The sequence below is a fragment of the Delphinapterus leucas genome, chromosome 11 (genome assembly GCF_059928025.1).
Source record: "Delphinapterus leucas isolate spDelLeu-1000000601 "Yukka" chromosome 11, BTC_Dleu_Yukka2, whole genome shotgun sequence".
NCBI classification, from domain to species: domain Eukaryota; kingdom Metazoa; phylum Chordata; class Mammalia; order Artiodactyla; family Monodontidae; genus Delphinapterus; species Delphinapterus leucas.
In genome coordinates, this window is record NC_143139.1 from 17,202,931 (window position 1) to 17,227,989 (window position 25,059).

At 37.2% G+C, this 25,059-nt stretch overlaps 1 protein-coding gene and 2 pseudogenes across 1 annotated transcript; all 3 read left to right on the forward strand.

Annotated features, from left to right (window-relative positions):
• The first annotated feature begins 5,438 nt into the window (after positions 1 to 5,438).
• On the forward strand, positions 5,439 to 5,888 carry LOC111176830 (SNRPN upstream reading frame protein pseudogene; annotated as a pseudogene).
• LOC111176562 (small nuclear ribonucleoprotein-associated protein B' pseudogene) lies at positions 5,865 to 6,691 on the forward strand (annotated as a pseudogene).
• A 612-nt stretch (positions 6,692 to 7,303) lies between these two features.
• IAPP (islet amyloid polypeptide) lies at positions 7,304 to 15,117 on the forward strand. The gene is given in 4 exon segments (XM_089920075.1): positions 7,304 to 7,372; positions 9,604 to 9,670; positions 9,673 to 9,736; positions 14,659 to 15,117. Coding segments are annotated over 4 exon segments (453 nt in total). The 3' UTR covers positions 14,912 to 15,117.
• Positions 15,118 to 25,059: the final 9,942 nt, after the last annotated feature.

Consider the following 25,059-nt stretch of genomic DNA (forward strand, 5'->3'; position numbering starts at 1 on the left):
TAATAATAACATTTATTCTATACTGCTTAATATTACCAAAATTTGGTCAAGCATTCATTAAGATAGTTTCTTGAGACACTTTTAAAATATAAAGTTGCAAGCCATTAAACACGGAACTCACCACAAAAGCATAAAAATAAAACAAAGCTCTGAGTGAGAAGGCATTGTTCATACTCCCCTAAACTTCAGCAGGAATGGGGTTAGCTCCTGTCTCTTTTCAAAATACTACTCATGAGGGGGCAAGATCAAGATGACAGAGTAGGAAGACCCTGAGCTCCTATCCCCCCATGAACATATTAAAGCTACAGCTACTTACAGAGCAACTCTTGCTGAGAACCACCTGAAGAACAGCTCTTTTACAACCAAGGCTGTAAGGAATAAACCACATGGAGTTCGGTAGGAAGGGAAGAGAAGAGATTTGGTCAAGACCTCCACCCTCTTGAAGAGTGGATAACAAACTTGCTTGCTCTCAGCCCCAGCACAGAGACATCAGATTGAAAACTGCCAGGGGCTTTGGCCAGCCTGCCAGAATGGCCCCGTGTGTACTCCAGCCTGCCCTGAACTCCTGCTCTGGCCTGTTCTGCTCCAGCACTTCTCCTATTAGGGCAAAGATCACCATTGCAAATGCGTGTGCACACACCAGGGAAGAAGCAGAGCCAGCTCAGGGCCAGCGCTGCCTATAGCCAGGGCAGAAGTGTGGCTCAAATTCCTTGGGCCCTGACCCTGCCTCTGAGCAAGGCAGAGACCCAGAGCCAGCTAAGAAGTGCAGCCTCAGTGCCTCAGGGTCCTGGACCCACCCACAATAGGGCAGTGACCAGCACTGAACCTAGCTGAAGCCCTGGCTTGCACCTGCCTTCAGCTCTAGCCCCTCTGACTCCAACATTACTTCCCACCAATGTGGTGGTTGTCAGCCCAACTCAGGAGAAGTCACAGCCTGTGCTCACTTCAGATCCATCTCTCCCACCAAAGCCACTGGGCACAGATAAACTGCATAAGGACTCTCCCACACAAGGACACACCTTCAAGACCAGGATAGGTAACAGTTTCACCTAATTTCATAGAGACAGAGAAATATGAGAAGACAGAGGAATATGTTTCCAAGGAATGAACAAGAAAAAAAAATGGGAAAAAAACCCCATATAACATGGAGATAAATAATTTACCTGATAAAGAGTTCAAAGCAATAATAATAATGCTAACTGAACTTGGGAAAAGAATAGAAGAACACAATGAGAACTTCAACAAAGAACTGGAAGATATAAAAAAAGAACCAGTTAGAGTTGAAGAATACAATAACTGACATGAAAAATACACTAGAAGAAATTACAGCAGACTAAGTGACACAGAAGAATGCGTAAGTGACCTGGCAGAGACAATAGTGGAAATCCAATCAGAACAGTAAAAAGAAAAACAAAATTTAAAAAAAAATGAGAATAGTTCAAGAGACCTCTGGAACATCAAGCATACTAACATTTGCACTAGAGGGGTCTTGGAAGTAGAAGAGAGGGAAAAGAGGGCAGAAAATGGGTTTGATGAAATTATGGCTGAAAACATCCTGAACCTGAAGAGGAAAACAGATACCCAGGTCTGGGAAGCAGAGTCCCAAACAAGATGAACCCAAAGAGACCCACACAAACATGTATCATAATTAAAATGGCAAAAGTCAAAGGTAAAGAGAATTTTAAAGGCAGTAAGAGATAAACAAAGAGTCACATACAAGGGAATTCCCAGAAGGGTGTCAGCTGATTTTTCAGCAGAAACTTTGAAGGCCAGAAGGGAGTGGCATGATGTATTGAAAGTGCTGAAAAGAAAAAACCTACAACCTAAGATACTCTACCCAGCAAGGTTACCATTCAGATTTGAAGTTGAAAAAGAGATAGTTCTCCAGACAAGCTTTCTGCTAAAAGAGTTTATGACCACTAAATGGTTCTTACAAGAAATGGTAAAGGGTTTTCTTTAAGTGAAAAAGAAAATGTTATAACAAATAAGAAAATATAGGAAGAGAAAAATCTCACTGGTAACAGCAAAGGTATAGTAAGGGCAGTGGATCAACCACTTAAATGAGCTAGAACAGAGGTTAAAAGATGAAAATTGTAAACTCAACTATCACTACAACAAACAGTTAAGAGACAGACATAGAAGATGTAAAATACAGCATCAAAAACACAAAATGTGGGGGGAAGGGGAAGCAAAAAAATATATCTTTTAGAATGTGTTTGAATTTAAATGACTATCAACTTAAAACAAGTAGATATAGTTAAATGTTGACATATATGAAATTCATGGTAACTGCAAATCAAAAACCTACAATAGAAATAAAAAGGGAGAGAGAAAGGAATTCAAACATAACTCTTAAGAAAATCATCAAACCACAAGGGAAGTGACTAAAAAAAGAAGAGAAGAGAGAATAACTACAGAAACAACCAGAAAACAACTTACAAAAAGGCAATAAGTACATACCTATCAATAATCACTTTAAATGTCAATGGATTCAATGCTCCAATCAAAAGTCATAGGGTGGCTGATCGGATTAAGAAAACACGACCCATCTATATTCTGTCTACAAGAGACTTATTTCAGAACTAAAGACACACACAGAGTGAAAGTGAGGGGATGGAAAGATATATTACAGGCAGATAGAAATCAGAAGAAAGCTGGGGTAGCAATACTTATATCAGACTACTTAGAGTTTAAAACAAAGTCTATTAAAAAAATAAAGCAGAGAAAGACATTATATAATGATAAAGGGGTCAATCCAAAGGAGGATATAACAGTCATAAACATATATACACCTAATATAGGAGCACCTAAATTTATAAAGTAAATATTAATAGAGAAATTGACAGTAATACAATAATAGTAAGGGACTTTAATACCCCACTTACATCAACGGATAGATCATCCAAACAGAAAATCAATAAGGAGACAGTACCCTTAAATGACACATTAGGCCAAATGGAATTAATAGATATTCATACAACTTTCCATCCAAAAACAGCAGAATTTGCATTCTTTTCAGGTGCACATGGAACATACCCTACTATAGTCTATAAAAATATCAAATCACTATGTTGTAAACCTGAAGCTAACATAAAATTGTAAGTATACTTTGATAAAAATAAAAATTAAACAAACAAACAAATATACTATTCATGCCTTTTGAATCTGGTAGGACATGTGAAGGGAATATTGGAAAAGGCATTTTTCACTTTAGGGACTTAAAAATTCCTATGCTGCATTTTAAAGGCTAGCAGGAAAGAATGACTACGTGTGGTGTGAAAACAATGGCAATTCTAAATTACTTTCCAGCGAAGTGATTCTGTGGTACAAAGAGGTGAGAGAGTGTGTGTCAGAAAATCACCCAGCTTGCTAATTTGTAGCTTTTTTTTTCTTTTTTTTGCGGTACGCGGCCCTCTCACTGTTGTGGCCTCTCCCGTTGCGGAGCACAGGCTCTGGACGCACAGGCTCAGCGTCCATGGCCCATGGGCCCAGCCGCTCCGCAGCATGTGGGATCTTCGCGGACCGGGGCACGAACCCGTGTCCCCTGCATCGGCAGGCGGACTCTCAACCACTGCGCCACCAGGGAAGCCCCTAATTTGTAGCTTTTTGCGTAGAAAATAATCTTACTTATATCTTCGTGGTGGAGTGGAATAATAGAAGGATTATTTGACACCATGTAACACGGATTTAAAACACATTTCTGAGAATGTCTAGAACACTGATACCATCTTCACAGTATGTTTGGCAATCCATTAACGAGATAGTTTTAAACCTATGTAGCAACATAAAAAATGCTTAGAGAAAAATCAGTCATAACCTGGAACTTTAACACAAAAATTGTTACTGTGTTCTATTTTCATACGTAAATACCGTATATATTAACAATTTTGTATCTTTTGTTTTATTTGTCACTAGTTCATATCTTTCAATTTTTTATTCCTTTTTAAATTTTTATAATCAAAAATTAATTGTTAAGTTTGAAGCCTATAAATAGGGAATGAACAATTTTTTTAATGCAAAAAATAAAAATAAAAAGTAAAGCTTGTTAGGAAAGAATTCTAAATATCTCCCCAAGCCGCGGAATACTTCTTGAAGGAATCAACATGCAATGTTAGACTTCATTTAATCACGCCAATCTTAAAATGACAGCAAAGAGATAAAAAGAATATGAATCCACAAAGACAAAGAGAATGAGAGAGAAAAGTTACAGGCAGAAGACAGCTACACATCTATGCAAGATGGAAAAAAAACTGAGGAGATATAATGACTTATGTTTCAGTCTCCATAAGGCTAAGAGAGCCGTGTTAACAAGAAGCAATACTCCTCAGCAATAAACAGGAAAATTATTGATATAGAAGGCAGATAAATCTCAAATTCATTATGCTGAGTGGAAAAAAAAAAAAAAGCCAGGCAAAGAGTACATTCCGTACTATTTCATTCATAGAAAATTCTAGAAAATGCAAACAAATATACAAGAACAAAAAGCACATCAGTGGTTGCCCAGCGAGGGGGTAAAGGAATAGAGGAGAATGAAGGAGTGGAACAAGGGATAAACTGCAAAAGTGCACAAGACAACTTTTTGAAAGATGGAAACATCTGTACATCTGGTTGTGGTGATGGTTTGCAGTGATGGTTTCAGGGGTGTATAAATTTGTGAAAACCAATCAAATTGTCCACTTTACATATGTGCAGTTTATTTTATTTCTATAGTACCTAAATAAAGATGTAAAACAACAATATAAAAATAAATAAAGGGATAGCTAAGGATCATCAGATACTTAAAGAAAGCTCCAATAAGAAATACAGAGACCAAAACAAACATTCAAAGGTAAACAAAAAGGAACTGAAGGAAATAGAGACCAGAAAGGGACAAGAATTTTAAAAAGAGAGAGAGAGAGAGAGAGAAAGAAAGAAATAGTATCCTCGTAGATAAGAATAGATTTTACATCAATGAAACAAAACCGAGGTGCTATTCAAAAGGCAAGAGATCTTGAAAATTAAAAAAAAATATGGTTGTCAAAGTTGATTTTTTTTTTTTTTTTTTTTTACGGTACACGGGCCTCCCACTGCCGCGGCCTCTCCGCCCACGGAGTACAGGCTCCAGACGCACAGGCCCAGTGGCCATGGCTCACGGGCCCAGCCGCTCCGCGGCGTGTGGGATCTTCCCGGATCGAACCTGTGTCCCCAGCATTGGCAGGCGGACTCTCAACCACTGCACCACCAGGGAAGCCCCAAAGTTGATTTTTAAATGGAAAAGTTAGTCTATCAAGTTTAGGATATTTCTAAGACGTTCAAAAAACTAAAGATATGGAAAACCAGTGAGAAAAATATACATAAGATTAAGCTAATAAATCTAATCCTGAAAAGACTTTTGGAGGAGCAGAGTGGAGCGGCCAGTGTTGCCTAATGCTCTGTTTTGAAGAACAGCCAGCGGTGCAATGGAGCAGACCAGGGACTGCTCACACCTGAAACGGACCACAGAACAGGCACATACCAGAGGTGGAAGTTCAAGTCACACGTAGAAAGACAACCTCACCAAGCGATCAAGAGTGTCCACTGTGCCTGCAGAGATCTCAGCAGCAGCAAGTACCCATGGTAGATTTTAAGGCAAAATTGACATGGACATTCTTAGCTGAGACACCAAGAGGTGGGTAAAGCTGTATTGGAATAGCCAGGTAGCTGATAGAAGAAAAAAAAACAAAACAATGCTTTATCTACTCTTTGAAGATTCTGCCCCAGCTTGCCTTGTTTGTAGGAGAACCTGCGTCATACCTCTAACTGTAGCCTTCCCTTAGGTCTCAAGGATCCTGAAACCTTCCAGGGGACATTAGATTTGGTGGAACAGCAACAATGACTGTGGAAAGAGCAACAAGATGCTGCATGCATTAACTGTAGATTGAGATGTGTCTTGCAAGATGGCCAAATCTTCACTGGCATCTTTAAGGCTTTTGACAAACATATGAACTTGATCCTCTGTGACAGGGATGAGATCAAGGAGGTCAGGTTAAAGAATCCAAAGCAGCCAGAGCATGAAGAAAAGCAGGTTTGGGGTCTGGGGTTGCCACATAGAGAACTTGGTTTCTGTGACTGTGGAGGGTACACCCCCAAATATACTGACATTGCTTGGGTACCACTTGCTGGAGCTACAAGAGGCCCTGGGGTTGGCAAGGCAGCTGACTGAAGTGTACCAGCTAGTGTTCCAATTCCCCAGGCTCCTGCTGGATTAGCAGGTCCTGTCCGAGGGGTTGGGAGGCCATCCCACCAGGTAATGACTCCAGGGAAGAGGAACTGTAGCTGCTGCTGCAGTGGCTGCTACTGCCAGCACTGCTGGAGCCCCAGCTCAGGACTCACCAAGGCAGGGGACTCCACCCACACCTGTTGGTCCAGCAACCCCCGCTCCAGGCCTTATGGCTTCTCCACCTGGTATGAGACCACCCGTGGGCCCACCAATTGGGCTTCCCCCTGCTCAAAATTCAGAGGTAGGCAGAGGACTGCTGTTTTGATTGTAATACCGTTTGGGTGTTTTAAATTGTGAAAACACACATTTGGTCAAACTAGAAATTATTTTTTTAAAGACATTTTAAAAATCTTTTACTTTTTAAAAATTTTATACATAGACCATTCATTCATATTATGTATTATATCCTCACCTGTATCCTCAATTCCCTCTCATTTATTCCCCATACCTAATCCTTTCCACATCACGTCATGACCGCAAATATGATTTGAACCCGTTTACTTCTCTAAGTCTTCTGAAGTCCAAGGCTTCATCATCTCTCATCTGGAATACTGCCTAGTCTCCCAACAGATGTCCTGTTTTCACTCTTGCCACCTTCTGATCTATTCCACACACAGCAGTCAGGCTGATGTTGCTTATCTTTGTTTCCTCCACAGGCTCTAAGCTGCATGAGACCAGGAAATTTGCATTGTTCACTGTTGTATCTCTAGTACCTAGAATATCCCCTGTCATAGAGTAAGTCCTTAATCACTCCTGACTGAATCAATCAGTGAATGGAATATACAATAGGACAGTTTTTCCTCAAAAGTGTACATATAACCACTGAGGAGATCTGTTTTTTTTTATTTAATTTAATTTAATTTTTTTTAGGAGATCTGTTTTTAAATGCACATTCTGATTCAGAAGATGTGGGATGGGGCCTGAGATTCGGTGTTTCTGAAATGCTCCTGCGTGATGTCAAAGCTACCAGCACCTTATTCACACTTTTGACTAGCAAGGCTAGAGGGAATATAAAAATGAGCGATAGTGATGTTTGTCCTTTAGGGAGGAGCTTAGGATCTGATAATGGAGTTGCCTCATAAAGATGATCTAAATCACCACCACCATGATGACTTTCATTGCTATAGGAAGCAAGTAAGACCTAAAATTGTTTGAGATTGGGGTCGATGTTGACCTTACCCAAACGTTATACAAGACCAACATAAGGCCATGTCTAGCTATAACAAAATCATTCAAAGAGTTGTAATAAAATACAGAATTTACAAGAAGCAATTGGTAATTCAGTCTATAGGAATAGAGATCCTTTATAACAAAGCAATATATGTCGTGGGACAGACAGATGAGAATCTGAATTTCACTTTGTCCTTGGGTAGCTGTGCAACCTTAAGCAAGTAATTTATATTCTCTGAATCTCAGTTTCATCATTTATCAATTGGGGCAAATGATACCCACCTTAGAGGTGTGCAGATGAAGTGAGGTCTCACATATCAGTTAAATAACTGTGCGTGGCATTTGGTACTCCTTAAAAATACCAGGTCCACCTGTTCCTTTCTTAGGTAGAAGATTATTTTCCTTATAACATTTATTTCCCAGGTGGTGAAAGAATTAATATTTGAATGTATGTTTGTCATCTTTAACATCTCAGAGGGAGAACAATTAGGAAAATAAATAAATATGTAGGTTAAAATCAGGCATTTTGGTCTAAATGAACACCAGACCATGGATCAGAAAACTGAGTCCTGGTCCAGGATCCAACTCAAACTAAACGTGTGACATAGGACATATTATTTCACATCTCTGGGTCTCTGTATCATTTCTGTATCATTATATACACTTTGTTAAATACCTTAATTATCTTCTTACGGGAAATCATTATTCTTCAAAAACATGTGATTTTATATTTCCCTTTGGAATATCAGTAATTTCCACAGAAATACTAAAATTTCAGAATCATTGCTAATTAAAACTAGGATTGGAAAACAGTTTCTTTCCTCCTAAAATCTCTACTAAACACCCTCAAACTATATTACTCAGTTTTAAAGAAATATATGAAGTCAGAGAACTTAAAATTTTACTTGGAGAACTTCCACCTTTTCTAGATTATACAGACATACATATTTTCACTGACAGTTGGAATTTGTTTTAGCTGCTATATATGATCTTAAGTTGTCATAACTTAGAATATTAACTTAAATATGACTTAGAAATACAGGGGAAAAAGAACAATTTGGAAAAAATAAAAACTAAATTAAATCTTTTCCTTCAAAATAATTGTGATGTTTCTATGTAATAATAGAAAAAGTCAGTGAAAAAACTGCTTGGCTACAGTTGTGTCTCTATTTAAATGCTGACAAATGAATTTACAGGTTGAAAATTATTTTTATGCCTTTAACCCTCCTCTTCCCGCTTCATTATAAATGGCTTTCAATTGTCTTCTGTATATTTTTTTTAATGTACTTTGCCCTTATATCTCAATCTGCTACTGAATGTTCATGGATTTAAGCCCCTAGCGTTATTTGAATTCAGGTAGACACTTCAATGTCCCTAGCTTCATTCTTTGCATATAAGCATATTGTTGATATTCTTAATCACTTCTTTTTACCAATTCCTTACTACAAACGTCTCTTTAATCCATGAAAATCCACTCTGGTACTTTACAAAGGTGGCAAATTCAAGTTTCTGCTGTGTGTGACACACCATTAATTCCACCAAGATACTCTGTATCTACTACCTTAACATTCACTGATGTGTTAATGTAATAATGACCCATCTGCTTCTGCTGTCTATGAGGTACTTTCTATCTATAGGGATGGAAATTAATGACAGAGTCTCTCTGAACTGCCTGATGTCAGAGCTGGGAAAGGTGTGAAGGGTATATAAGAGCTGGATTACTGGTTAGCAAGCCGGGGAGTAAATGCTCCAGTGGATGCAAGCCTGGTGTTTTTCATGAAGCTTCCTTGTCAACAAAGGTATTTTCTGATATTGCTGACACTGAGACATTAAAAGGTAAGGATTTTTTTGTTGCTGGGATAGTATTATTTATTTAGCATTAGAACAAATTTGGGATTAAATATATGGTTTATTTCAAAGAAGGGCTAAAGCGATAATATTCTATAATATTAATTTTCCAGATTGTTTCAAGAAGGAAATTGGGTAAGGGAAAACTTTGAAAATATTTGAAAATTGTTAAGGGACTACATCAATAAAAGTTATACAGCAGAAACTAACACACCATTGTAAAGCAATTATACTCCAATAAAGATGTTAAAAAATTAATTATTTTAAAAAGTAAATGTAAAATAGAGAAAAAAAAGAATAGTACATTAAGCTGTTCAACTGTTCCTTAAATTCTGTGTTCTTTAAAGAATAATGTCAGTCTGATAAATCTCTCTGATGAAACTTCTGACAGACAGGAACGGATAATTCCAGTTTTGTCAGAAATATGCTGTTGGAACTTAGAGGAGCAAAGCCAAAACATGAAGCAAGAAAACCCAAAAGGTAGTAACTTCTGCTATACTAACCTGATTCTCAAACAAACTAGAGAAATTTAAAGCATATATGTTATATGAGGTGGAATTTTACTGTATGTTTATATATATATATTTTTTTTCTCAGCTCTGGCAATATCCAAAACTTTTACATCTCTTTCTGAAACTTTAAATATATAGAAATAATAAAGAGGCAAATTAAATTTGCTAAGAAGTTAATAGAAGCTCTAGTTAAAAAGCCATTTGTTCTTAGGGGGATTCTTTCTATATTGTTAACTGTTCTGTTAATGAAACAGAATTATAATTAAAATATTATTTTTCATGAGACTACTTCCAAGATGCTCTAAATGTAAATTAATACCTCCGAAAATGTTTTCAATAGGTAGCATGTGCATCAGGATTTTTTCAAAAAGCTTATTTTCAAAGGTGTCATTTCATTTGAATGGTAATGTTAAGGAGGTCTAAAACCCATGTAGGGTGAAAACGTTTGCAGTATTTATAACTTTCAAATGAAAAACCTTTAAAACTGTGATTCTCCATTTATTTAAAAGATCCTTAAGTTCAAATTCACGCATATGTCATAAATAATATAATGAGGATTCATTTGTGCCTAAATTGGTTTTGATTCCATATAGTTTTGTAGAACTGAATTTATACTCTCTTAAAGACCAAGGAGAATAAGGTTACTTTTGAAAAGACTTTGCCTTAAGTTGTATTAGAACTCTTCTCATAGAATTATCTGCATCTTTTCTATTTTCCTTCCAGGTGTTTTTTGTTGAGATGGAGGTGTTTGGTGGTATGGAAAGATTTCTAAAGCACCTAAGTATAATAAATAATAAGAATCATCAGAAGATTTTTTCTTTTCATTTCAGGGCTTATCTAGTTTACAGGATGTTCTTCTCAGAACTGACTGTAATTTTCAATTGGTTTTCTTCTGGATAAAAATAACTTTAAAACTGCCATGAAGTTTCTGGTATACTAGCAGAACAATTGAATGATGACAGGAAAATTAGCAATATTACCTAGTATTTCTGTCTATATCTTGATCTTCTCTTTCATTAGATATACTCATTTGCTAAGTATTTTTACCCAGTATGTTTTTAAGGATATTCGTTTATTATGAGGTGAACTTTGCTCAGAAATAGAATAGTATGTAACATTACTTATTAACAAATTATATATTCATGCTAGTCGTACAATCTCTTACTTTAAATTATTATTAAAAATACTTATAGGGCTTCCCTGGTGGCGCAGTGGTTGAGAGTCCACCTGCCGATGCAGGGCACACGGGTTCGTGCCCGGGTCCGGGAAGATCCCACATGACGTGGAACGGCGAGGCCCGTGAGCCATGGCCGCTGAGCCTGCGCGTCTGGAGCCTGTGCTCCACAATGGGAGAGGCCACAACAGTGAGAGGCCCGCGTACTGCAAAAAAAAAAAAAAAAAAAAACTTATAAACCATTCATCAATTTTTTTCAGGAAACTGAATTTCCTGGAATCTGTATGGTGTGGTCATTTTTTTTTTAAGGGGGAGGAAGAATTTTATATCTCGAGCTGTTCAACCATGTAATATTCTATAAAGCTCAAAAAAAGCTGAGAAAGCCTATGTAGGAAACATCTCAAATTTTAAACACCTTAAAAAAAATAAAGCTGATGAAGATTTATTATTCAATGTCATTTTTTTCACAAAGTCCATCATCTCACTCAAGATCTTTTTCAACTTTTATACTCGTATGGTATGGGATTAAGAGGTAACAGACTTTACAAACCATATCAAAACATAGTTATGTTACTTTACACTCATGAGTGCGACAAAAGGATCCCACATTTGCCTACCAACTTTTTAAGACTCAGGAGTAACCATCTGCCTGGAGATAATCAGAGGGCCACCAAAAGTACAATTACATGGGTCTCATTCTGGAGTTACTGGGAGCTCCCTACAGGAACTCACACACCTCCACAGATAACTACTAAGACCTGGGATAAGGAATCCATTTAAAAACTCTTGAGGGAGTTCCCTGGTGGCCTACTGGGTGGCCTACTGGTTAGGATTCCAGGCTTTCACTGCCATGGCCAGGTCTCAATCCCTGGTGGGGGAACTGAGATACTGCAAGCCACGCAGTGCGGCCAAAAAATAAAAACTCTTGACACTGAGATGTTTTTAAAGAGAGACAATCTAAGAGTTAACGTTTGGCCTATAGTCAACATCACTGTTTAAACTCTCTTAAAGCCAAGAAGTTCCATGTGTGTGCGCATGTGTGTAAGTGGTCAGTAGTTTTAAACTAGTATTTGTTACTAGCTGGTGGGTTGGCTGGCAGGCCGGGTCTGCCTTGTAGTCAATGAGGAAAAAACACATGAAAATAGGAGTATGGTGCTTTTCACTAACCATTTCAGCCAATTTAAAACCAAATTAAAGCCAGTTTAAAACCAATTCAGCCAATTTCCATCTTAATGATAGTTTTGGATGGAATCTTATGTATCCTGACTACCATATTTACACGAAAAGTCCTGTTGGGGAAAGCAGGTTCACAATTATGAAGCCAACAAATATAAAAGCTCTTAGTTTTTCTTTACAGTAGAATGATGGCCCTCTTAGCTAACTCAAAGAAGGTAATATTTTATTTAGAATAATTTTAAATCCTATTACAGACTTTGAGACCAATTATCAGACGTATCAATTATCAGACATTTAACACATAGAGTAGTATTTCACATTTTGCTCCAGGCATTTGCCAAACGTATCCTGGAACAGAAATCCCTTTTTAAAAAAAATAGATTCACTTTTTATATTTATTTATTTATTTATTTTTGGCTGCGTTGGTTCTTCATTGCTGCGCACGGTCTTTCTCTAGTTGCGGCGAGCCGGGGCTACTCTTCGTTGCAGTGGGCGGGCTTCTCATTGCAGTGGCCTCTCTTGTTGTGGAGCATGGGCTCTAGGCACGCGGGTTTCAGTAGTTGCAGTGTGCGGGCTCAGTAGTTGCGGTGCATGGGCTTAGTTGCTCCGCGGCATGTGGGATCTTCCCTGACCAGGGCTTGAACCCGTGTCCCCTGAACTGGAAGGCAGATTCTTAACCACTGCACCACCAGGGAAGTCTCCAGAAATCCCTTTGAACCTTCTCAATTTGATCCATATTTCCTTTATTGCTTTAAATTTATCAGTTTGAAGTGTTTGGGTCAAATTCCAATTACTGCTGTTTTTCAGGAAAAGTTTACCATCTTTTAGAATTGAATGTTCAGTGTATGAGTTACTGGTTCAATCCTTTAAAGCATTAAATCATTCTTTGGACATGCACATTGGCCATGTGTACTATACACGCAAAAGAAATAATTAAAGAGATAATATGAATAAGACTGATATACAAACCAGGTAATTCAGCCCCAAACTTGGTTTCCTTTGCCTGAATAATTGGTTTGTCAACATACACTCACATGCAACAGATACCAGTTCATTTAATGCTGAAAGAATAATTTTCTGTGTGGGAGCAGATCTGAGAGTAAAAACATACAGTTTCACTTGCACTTTTAAAATATTTACTCTTAGGCTATCTCTATACAAACTATTAATGAAGTACTCTCCATACAAAATAAACACATTGAGATCAAAACCATTGCAATTTTGCCTCAAATTATGTATATCCACTGGCTTCTGGATACTGAGTTTTTAGCCTCATACATGTATCTCTCTCCCGCTCTACACTTAACGTAAGGTTAACCAATATTTTGGTTTCTGTGGAGCTGAGAACTAAAATATTTCCCTAGTGTTCCTAACAACCAGCAAAAAGCAATGTTAAAGTTGTGTCTATTTCCAGTACTGTTATGAGAACACATTAAAACAAAAGATGGTATAAAAATACAGAGTTGGGCTTCCCTGGTGGTGCAGTGGTTGAGAGTCCGCCTGCCAATGCAGGGGACGCGGGTTCGTGCCCCGGTCCGGGAAGATCCCACATGCCGCGGAGTGGCTGGGCCCGCGAGCCGTGGCCCCTGAGCCTGTGCGTCCGGAGCCTGTGCTCCGCAATGGGAGAGGCCACAACAGTGAGAGGCCCACGTCTCGCAAAAAAAAAAATATATATATATATATATATAGAGAGAGAGAGAGAGAGAGAGAGAGAGAGAGTTGATGTAAACTCTGTAACTAGAAAGAGTAGTTAAAATTCAAACAAATTATTTACAGTTATAATTTCTGACTTATCCATAATATTATTATGCAGTTGTTCCAGGTGGCTGAAAGAATATGATGAATATTAATACCATTGACATAAAAAGCCTTTCTGTTTTAACATTTAAACCAATTCTATCATTAAAATTGTTGAACGCATAGGAACCTAGTAGGTGGCAGGAACATGGTAATCTCCATTTATTTAGGCTAATAGTAATAGAATTCCCACACTATAAAGGTCAAAGTGCCTGAACAGATGATAAAATTGATTCCCTTGAGACTTTATAATATCTGACATTTCTCTTAACACTACTAATTCAATGATCCCAGGAAACCCAACAAAAATTAACTAACACTACTTAATTCTTATTGGAAAGATGCAGGAAATGAATGTATATATATTTTAAGTCTACATATTCCAGGTTACATATGTATTTTACTTTCTAAGTCCTTTTTTAAATTGGGAAATAGATTAGTCAGTATTTAAAAGCATATAAGACAAAGACATTATTATTATTATCTTGAATATATTCTGAATTTCCAAAGAAAGGATCACACTGGGAAATTCAATACTGACTATAATGGAGGGTTTGCTATATGATTTCCAAGCTGCATCTTCAAGGTGTCCAAAAGCTCTGTCAATCATCCAGATATTTGCAAATCAAAATATTGAATTATTAATGTGAAGATGTCTCCTCTACGTTTCATCACATACACAATAGCTGTACCCAATCCTGACTCCAGGTCTCTAACCTTTCATATTTGTTCGATGTCACCAGTCATCAAATGGAAAAGCGGAAATGCTACACCGCCACTTGTGCGACTCAACGCCTGGAAAATTTTTTAGTTTGGTCCAGCAACAACCTTGGCGTCATTTTCTCACCTACCAAGGTGGGATCCAATACATACGGCAAGAGGAATACAGTTGATATTTTAAAGAGAGAACCACTGAATTACTTACTCCCTTTAGAGGTCAGTGCACCTCACAGTTCTTATTGTATAAATACTCTAGTGATTTGCTGTAGACTTTAACAGTGCTTCTTCATTTCTGGAGTGAATATATGAATGTCTGTGTCCCATGTTTGTTGCCAGGACATATAAATTGCCATGTTAAGAATTGTTTTAAATTTGATACAAATTAAGATCCCATAATAAAAAGACAGCCTTTAAAAATGAAATATTTTGGCTGTACATTTTTATTTTTAAAACATTTTTTAAAGTCATTACTTTGGCCTGTATCTTTATGACCTGAGTTTGAGAACAAAGGAGAAAATGGTTCCTGGAAACTTGATAAATTGTAAACAAGTAATAGTAAAGTTCTGATTATAAACATTAGAAAACCAGCAATTGTAAGTACACTTGTTAAGCAATTCCTTTTTGCATTAGATTTCTGAAATGAGATAAAGTACTGCTTAAAACAATAAATTAAAACCTTCTCCTGATTCAGTCAAAATATTTTTGTTTAATTCTGTTTTTTGTTGTACTTGCTGGTACTAAGATGTAACTTAAAAATTTAAAAATCAATGTCCCTGAGGGTTTCATTGGGAGTTATCATCAGTGAGATTTTATTAAATGTACATGCCCTTTATTCTAAGTGGCTTTCAGCAAGTCTTAGTCATATTCTTATAGAGGGTACTGAAAAAGTAATTTATGTTCCTATTAACTATGTATGCATTTAAAAGACTATAGACTTCTGGAAATTATGTACTCCATGGCAACTTATTTTCATAGTTTAATTAACTGGACATTTCTGGCAGAGGTTCTGTGTTTGATGCCCTTTTTTTGGAAGGAAGCTGAAGTACTGAACACGAAGTGAAATGTTTTGCTTTAAGTCAGATTCTTATGTGGTATCTGCTTTTCCCTGACTCTGAGTTTCATACTTTGGGAAGTAGAATTAGCTCATATAAACTGCTATCATGCTGCATTATGCATTTCTAAAGGCACTCAGCTTTTATTTTAAAAAGAAAATAGAAAAAGGAAGCATCTCAGTCTTAGTGAGAATCCGACTCATTGACTTGATTGCTACATTAAAATTTCCCCTTACGAAGTATGACTTAAATCACCAGATTATAGACTTTGTTGTTGTTTTGTTTGTTTGTTGGGGTTTTTTGGAGTGTATAGAGACAGAAGATGTTATTTAGAGTGATTTTATGTCATGAATTGCACACTGAAATAAATGAGTACATAAATTCCTATTTGTTAGCCTCTTTCAAAATGGATATGAGCACATTTTAAAGTGAGTAAGGTACAATTAAATTACAATCTCTTAAACTCACTTATTTAAAAATTTTCCCACAGTCGTCTACATTAAGTAACACCTTATTGCATCTCACATCTATATCAACTCCCCAATCTATCTTTCAAGCATTAATGAGATCTTAATGAGCGCATATGATATTCAAGGACATTGTATACAGCAGTACACAATTCCCAGATATAAAACAAGAAGAATTAATGTATAGTAACCTAACGACCTCTAGTGCTAAGGAGTTGGATAGAGTTAGGGTTACTATGTCACTTATTCCAACCAGGAGACTTTTGAGAAGGAAAGAGGTTATTACATTGATACAATAGACATTAAGAGTAGATGTTATTCTAAAGTTTACTCATTACATTTATTATCAAGGTGAAACATTTGAACAAATTCAGCGTTATTTCCTTAGTTGGTATTCGTAGGCCAGTAGGAGCCTAAATATATAAAGGTTGGGAATGCCTTATGTACCAAATACATCCCCTGGGTCCTCATAATTAAATAGCTTGTGAAAATAATGATTAGTTTTTCTTTATTGATGTAACTGTAAATATAAACAGTAAGTTTTAGTGACTAAGTTTATCCCAACTCTTCTCATTGTGCCTGTGGTGCATGAAATCATAAGTACTCTTGAGTAAACTTCCAAATACTTATGTCCACGCTACAAATTATATTTTATTGAAGATTTAGAAATAAAAATGCTTCTTATATCGATCATGTTGCAATACAGAGTCAGAACAAAGAATCTATTTATTAATACTGCATTTAGCACTTCTAGAAATTCTCTTTAAGCATTGTGAGAGGACATTCTGCAATAAGCCTCTTACTTTTCTGAAGCCTGAATATCATTACCTGGTAATATTATGCTGAGATGAAATAACACCTTTTGGTTAACAGTAGAAAAGCCTGTGAGTCTAAAGCTCCTTTGGCTGAGTGCAGGGAGAGCTTTTTATATAATGTAGGAGAAAGTATTCTTTTTCTACCCATTATTTTCCCTTTCACATACACACTACTCAAAACCATGGAAAAATCCATCTTCCTTACACTCAGTGCATCTGTAGTAGACATTATTAGTGCTCAACGACATCCTCTCCTTCCCAAGCATACAAGGGAGTATAGTTCTCAGACCCTTGCATTCAGGTGGTGCTATGTGGCTCATTCTGGCCAATGAAATATTAGCAGAAATGATGTGTGTCACATCTAGGTTGACACATAGGTTAAGAAACCTATGTGAAACATTTCAATCCTTCTCTACTCCGCTGCAGCCGTTGCTGGTGAGGCTTCCCTCTGGCTGGGGCCCTGAGTGACTTCATGGAGAAGAACTCTCCTACTGACCTGTCTTGGACATGGAGTATGACCAAGAAATAAACTTTTGTGACTTTTTATCTACAGCGTACCAAAACAAAATAACCAAAGTCAAACTTTCATCCTACCTAATGAACCTACTTCTCCTCCTGACTCTATTATATCTAATAGCAGCGTAACCATTCTTCCACAGTAATTCAGCCTTGATATCTTGAAATTATCACCGATCGCTCAAATTCCTTGCTCCCCACATTCCAATTAGTTACCAGGACATGTGTACTCTACGTCCTTGCTACTAGGATATGTCTCTTCTTTCTTCTCCCATTGCCAGTAACGTAGCTCCAGCTTTCTTTGTGCAAGCCAGGATCTCTGCAACAGGCTGCTGAAATAGTTTTCCACCTCCAATATTTACTGCCATTCTATACATCGATACCAGAATAAGTTTCCAAATGCACATTTCTTATTATATCAGTTGTTCTATGCAAAAATTTTCAAAGGCTTGTTATTATCTACAAAAATACATCAATTTTTTTAGCCTATCATTCAAGTCCCTCCGTAAAGTAACCCCTATCCTCTTTTCCAGGGTTACCCCACATCATTTCATTCCTTATACATACACTCTGCCAAACTCTTTTTTTAGTTGTTTCTGTTTAACTGATATCATCACATTTTCTCTTGTTTTCCAAGCTCTGACTCTTCCCTCCATTTCCTCCAAATTGAAATAATGCCCCCCAGTGCAGCCTTTTGAAATCTTTCAATGACAAAGTCAAGAATCTTTCATCTTTGCCCTACTGAATATGATTTCTCCACCCACTGAGCTCTAACCACACTTTGAAGATACCTTTTAGATTCAAAAGAAATCTGATATTAAAGTATCATATTATTACTATTTTATTCATATTAAAATACTCTATTATAATGTTATATTATTGCTGTATTATTTGTGTGACTGAACATTTCTCTTCAGCATTGCTAGATTCCTAACTAAGGGAGGAGACTGAAACTTAGTCATTCTCCATTTCACAAATTTCCTGCTTCACAATCAAGAAGATTAAGCCTATCTACACATTCTGGAGAACGTTAGGCTACTTGGGCATTTTCCATCTTCTGTCCTTGATATTGTGCTAGCATAGAGCTTAACTGCTCTTATCTTCTGAAAATAACTTGATATTTATTTACCACCGGCATCTTTTGGTTGACAATGGATTCAGCCAGCCAACCTCAACTTTTTGGCACCAGGCACCGGTTTCGTGGAAGACAATTTTTCCAGGGAGTCGGTGGGTGGAATGGTTCAGGCGGTAATGTGAGTGATGCGGAGCAATGGGGAGGGGCAGATAAAGCTTTGCTCACTGGCCTGCCGCTCACTTTCTGCTGTGAGGCCCGGGTTGAGGGGTTTGGGGACCCCTGGATTACACAATTGTGCTTTCTAAACATATCATACAGCTTATGGGAGAAGCAAGTACTATCATTTTATCCCAGGGGTGTTTTACCATGTAACTAAAAATAATTGATAAATTGCTATGGAATGTATCTTCATCATACCAGAACATATTAATTATGGTTTTCTTGATTTGAGTTACTAAACCCTTTGGGAAATGAATTCCACCTCCAAATAAACTAAACATAGTATTACACAATTAAATATTAAATTCCATAAAATAATTATTAAAATAAAAATTCTAAATTTTCATAACAAGTAAGATTGGGTAAATTCCATTAAGATGGTTTTTCTGGTGGAGTGGGACAGGAGCAAATGTTTCTCAATTTATTGAAAGAAAAGTGCTCTTTCATTTGAAAAATTACATATGCTAGCATATGTTCCTTCCTCCTTATTATTTATTGATTTATAACATACATCTCATTCATGAACAAATTTCATAAACAAAATTCAAATCTCTGCCTATTGCTAAAACTTTGGAAATTTTAAATTTTTGATCATTTTTGTGTAAACATAGTAATATGCATTGGCCATTCATCTCCATGCTGCTCTTTAACCTACATTATTTGGACAATATTTCCACCGACTGAAAAGTCTCTGCTTTGAAACATTTATTAATAATGCACATTGAGATATCGAAGAACACAGTGAGTCAGAGCTCTGTGGAATTTCCAACAGAAGAAATAAAGACACAGAACACATTAGAAATTTATCTATGACGCTCAGACATGACAATCAAACTTGAGAGTTCTGGGCAGTCAGGAGAGAAATGGATTAAGTATTTGTGCTGAGTAGGTTTATCATTTTAGGAGCCAAACAGGAGCTTAGAGTTTACATATTAACAGCCAGATGTTTTTCTGTGAGGCTACATGTGAATAAGTTAAAATAGCTATATCATTTGGCTTGCAATTAGTATCCTTAAGGTTATAAAAATGGTCACACTTTATATTGTCTGGAATTAGGATAACTCTCAGTAATTTCTTAGAAAATTAAATTATGCTGTGACAGCTAGTCATATAGCATATAGCAGCTAATGTTTTTCTTGTTATACCTAGGGAGGAATCCTTTATAATACAGTGACTTTTTTTGGCTGCTAAAGAAATCACTGAGTAACAGAATCTGGTGGAAAATTTCATTGTGCTTCCAAGGCCCATTCTCCTTCTGGACATCTACTAATGACATGAAATATACCTGTGCTGGGTTGAAGTAAACAATGGTAGCTTCTTTAAAAATTGCAATCAAATTCTTCACCTCTTCTTCATTGTATAGGTGGTGTCAATAGCATCCCTGATAATTTCAATCCTCCTATTCATTCATGATGACAGTGCAGAAATGCTTCTTAAGTGAAAAAAGATGAACAACAGTATGGACCAGAGATTTGAGTTTTGATGTATTGTTATTGATCCAAAGTCTTTTTTATGTCTTAGCAAAGATAAGATATATACATTTCTCCTGGGACATGGGTAGAAAATCCTTCTCTTTCTCAGAGGAGGGAACCACCGTTTTGCTGCTGTTCACCATGCAGCCAAAGATGGGAGATTTGCATTTGTTCCACAGCAAAGCCCCTCGGGGGAAGTATGGGACAGCTAATGAAGGTGTATCCTCGTTAGTGTCATGTGGTAGGAGGACTGTGTAGCCCGGAGTCACATAGACTTGGGTGACTACTCTGAACCTCTGTCTCCTACATGAAAAGAATAATAAATAACTCAGAGATAGGCAGTAAGGATGAAATGAGATCGTGTCAGGGATGAAAACAGTTAAGACTTTGGCTGCAAATCTGCCCTGCAATAAACGCTGTTTCCTTCCTTTTTCCTTGTAGAGGAAGCTTCCACTTTCTCCCTCTGATGTGGCATTGGATCACACTTTGTAAGGGGGCAGTACCTGCCCACTGTAGAGGTCAGAAAGGTGCTTGAGGGAGCAGTTAATATGTTTTTTTAATAACAGACTCTACCCTACCTCTGAATGTCCCTATCTGTTTATCTATCTCAGCTTGTACTTGGCATGATTTAATTGGTACCCATTAATTGCTAAGCCCCACTGCCTCCCCATTTAGAGCTTCATTTATGGCAGGCTCACTATGTGTCAGATACTATTTTAAACTCATTCACATGTATTTACTCCTCATAAAACCCTGTGAAATGAATACTGTTATTTCCAATTATAAAGTAAGCCTTGGGGATGTAATTAACTATAGGTAATAATAATGTACTGTATATTTGAAAGTTGATAAGAGAGTAGACTTTAAATTTCTCATCACAAGTAAATAATTTGTAACCATGTATGGTGATGGATGTCAACTAGACTTATGGTGGTCATCTTTCTTAATATATACATGTATCGAACCATTATGTTGTGAAACTTGAAACCAGTTTAATGTTATATGCCAAGTATAGCTCAATAAAAATACTATTATTATTCTCTATCTTACAGATGAAGAAACTGAGGCTGTTTGACCTTGGGCAAATCACTTCACCTTCTTCTGCCTCGGTTTGTACCAAATACAAACCAAGTCCCATGGTGAAGCCAAGATATTAACCCAATTATTCACCATTCCATATGTTTGCTTAGCACCTAATATATGGCAGACGCTCTGTAAAGTGCTGGGGATGCCTCAGTAAATCAGACAGACAAAATCCCCCATCCTCATGGAGTTTACACGCTAATTTTGGGGGGAGGTGGTACCAGAACTTTTAGCCACTATGTTATACCACTTCCCCCAATCCAAGGCATCTGTAAAACCTCTTATCTTCCTTTCACAACACTGTGAGGAAAACAAGAAATCAAGACAGAATTAGTGTGGGGGAAAAGTCATTATTTTCTAAGTACCATCTACATGCGCTTTATATATATTGTATTGTTCATCGTCACAAAACTCCATCAGGCATGTATCGTTATACGATTTGCTGATAGAAACTAAGGAATAAAAAATGGGCTGATACAAAAATTTCATTCTGTAAGAATAGATAAGAATGACAGGGACTTTCCTGGTGGTCCAGTGGCTAAGACTCCATGCTCCCAATGCAGGGGGCCTGGGTTCGATCCCTGGTCAGGGAACTAGAGCCCACGTGCCAAAACGAAGATCGCGCATGCTGCAACGAAGATCCTGCGTGCCGCAGTTAGGACCCAGCACAGCCAAATAAATAAATATTATAAATAGATATTTTTAAAAAAAGAATGACAGGGATTTCTTTGCCTTCTCCTAACAAGCCATATCTGTCAAAATAAAGGATAGTATCTGTAAAAGAAAATGAGCTGACTTGTCTAAGATCACACAGTTAATAAGGGTCATTCCAAGACTGGAACCGAGGTTTATCAGACTCCAAAGCCCAGGCAATTTCTCTACTTCATGTCCAAACAAAAAACCATTTTTCCCTACTTCCACTGTGGCTTATTTTGTATAGTACTCTGCCAAAGCAGTTTGTCTGTGAACTTGACAAACAGGTCAGGCAAAAGAATAATGGTGCAAGAAATATGTGTTCAGAATATAAAGAACTTTTTGCTTTTGCTTTTGAGGATAACAGTCTTTACCCAGTATCAAATAGCTTTGTCTTACTTTATTGTGTATTTTGTTTCAAGTGAAAGAAAGTTTGAAAAGTCTAATACCCTTATTAAAAATTTCCAATACTGAAAGATCACTTGTAGCTTACCTTTATCCCCTCTCCCAAATCCAGCTGAGATTTTCATATTGACTTTTCCTTTTTTTTTAATTGAACTATAGTTGATCTGTAATGTCGTGTTAGTTTCAGGTGTACAGCACAGTGATTCTTTTTTTTTTTTTGGGACTGCATTGAGTCTTCGTTGCTGCGTGCAGGCTTTCTCTAGTTGCGGCGAGCGGGGGCTGCTCTTCGTTGTGGTGCACGGGCTTCTCATTTCTGCAGCTTCTCTTGTTGCGGAGCACGGGCTCTAGGCACACGGGTTTCAGTAGTTGTGGCACCCGGGCTCTAGAGCACAGGCTCAGTAGTTGTGGCGCTCGGGCATTCAATTTTGTATATATATATATATATATATATATATATATATATATGTATATATATATGTATATATATATATACAGGTTATTATAAAATATTGAGTAGAGTTCCCTGTGCTATACAGTAGGTCCTTGTTGGTTATCTATTTTGTATATGGTAGTGTGTATCTGTTAATTCCAACCTCTTAACATATTGACTTTTCTATTGAGACTCATTTCTTTGCTCTATACACAACTAGGAGAATTTTCTTTTATGGTTAAATGAAAATTCTGCCAAGTGAATGAGCCCAAATCCTGTAACCAGTCCATGAAGGTCCTTCCCACGGAACTCCAGATTATATTTCACACCTCACACTTGCCCACCTCCACACCCTTGCTCACAGAATTTGCTCACCTTTCGATATTCTCCCCTCACCCTCTGGGAGTCTACACCCAGGTTCTGTTCAAATGCCACAGTCTCCAAGGAGCCTCTCCTCTGAATTTACATAGACTTTTATCTGTATTACTCTGCTGATATCAGTTTATTGAAACATTCACTCAGTCACTCAACAAACGTCCATTGAGCTCACATTGGTATTCAATACTATTTTAGTGGCTGGGGGTTAGAGCATACCTTGAAGAAGTTTACAGATTTACCTTGTATTTTGGTTACGTATGCACAGGTATTATTTCCTCATCTAGCCTGAAAACTAGGACAAGGGTATGTGAGTTACTCCTGTAATCCCCACAATATTTAAATCCAGTCCTTGCACATAATACATACTCAATAAATACTGGTTGAATGAGTGTGTTCCTTGAATAATGAACAAGCAAATGAATGAGCAAACTTTAATATAAAGTTCTGATATCACACAGTGATGAAGTTGATAGAGTGTGACTTCTTACACTCCCTTTGTAAAACAAAGATGATAATTGTAGGGTTTTATTAAAGACTAGGAATGAAATACGCAAAGTATGTGGCACAGTTTGGGGGTTCAGTCAGTGGTAACTATTATAGCCATGATAACTGCACACAAACAAAAGAATGATATGGTATCACAGTGGGTACTTTTGTTATTAACAGCAAACCAGAAGGATTAAAAAGCGAGGGGGGAGATAAAGGTGGGTAATAAAAGTGGGTGCAAAATGATGTAGGGAAAGGTTCAAAGAAACAAAAACAGAAATAGGATAATGAGAATAATCTACCCAAATCCTAAATAGGATTTGTATCACCGGTTACCTTTCCTGCTCCAATGACCAATGACACAAGACAATTGTTCTGCACAACTGCATCTAGAATTACGAAAATTTGACAGAACCATACAAGATGCAGGTTCTAGAAATCCATCCTCTTTCTTCCCTGTGGGAACATTCCTTGTTATTTAGAACAACAGTTATGATCAGTAAGAAGTGGCACACAAATCCTAAAAAGGAAATAGCAGACAATATAGAAACAGCACATCTGGTAGAGTTTACCTGTGCTGCAAGTAGATTATGAGTGAGAGAAAATTCTAAAATTTCTAAAAGGATAGAATTTAAGTAGCTGGAAATGTTACCACCTATATAACAAACTCTATATTAATAAATTCAATATTTTTTAAATTGAAATCATGGACAGGCATTATAAAAAGGAAAATTAAGTTTATCAGAAAATTGTAGGGCTTCCCTGGTGGCGCAGTGGTTAAGAATCCGCCTGCCAATGCAGGGGACACGGTTTGAGCCCTGGTCCGGGAAGATCCCACATGCCGCGGAGCAACTAAGCCTGAAAGCCACAACTACTGAGCCTGCACGCCACAACTATTGAAGCCTGTGTGCCTAGAGCCCATGCTCTGCAACAAGAGAAGCCACCGCAATGAGAAGCCCACGCACCATGACAAAGAGTAGCCCCCGCTTGCCGCAACTAGAGAAAGCCTGCATGCAGCAACGAAGACACAACGCAGCCAAAAATAAAAATAAATTAAATTAATTAATTTTTTAAAAATGTAGACTTAAATTTTTAAAAATCTCTTCTTAAGCCCCAAGGATTTATGGTAGAGTACAGGGAAATATATTCAATATGTTGTAATCACCTATAATGGAAGATAATCTGAAAAAAAATGTAAATGTAACTATATAATAAATATATATATAAAACTGAATCACTTTGCCATACACCTGAAACTAACACAATATTGTAAATCAACCATACTTGCATTAACAAAGAAAAAACTATCACGACTGTTTTAACTTAATTAAAA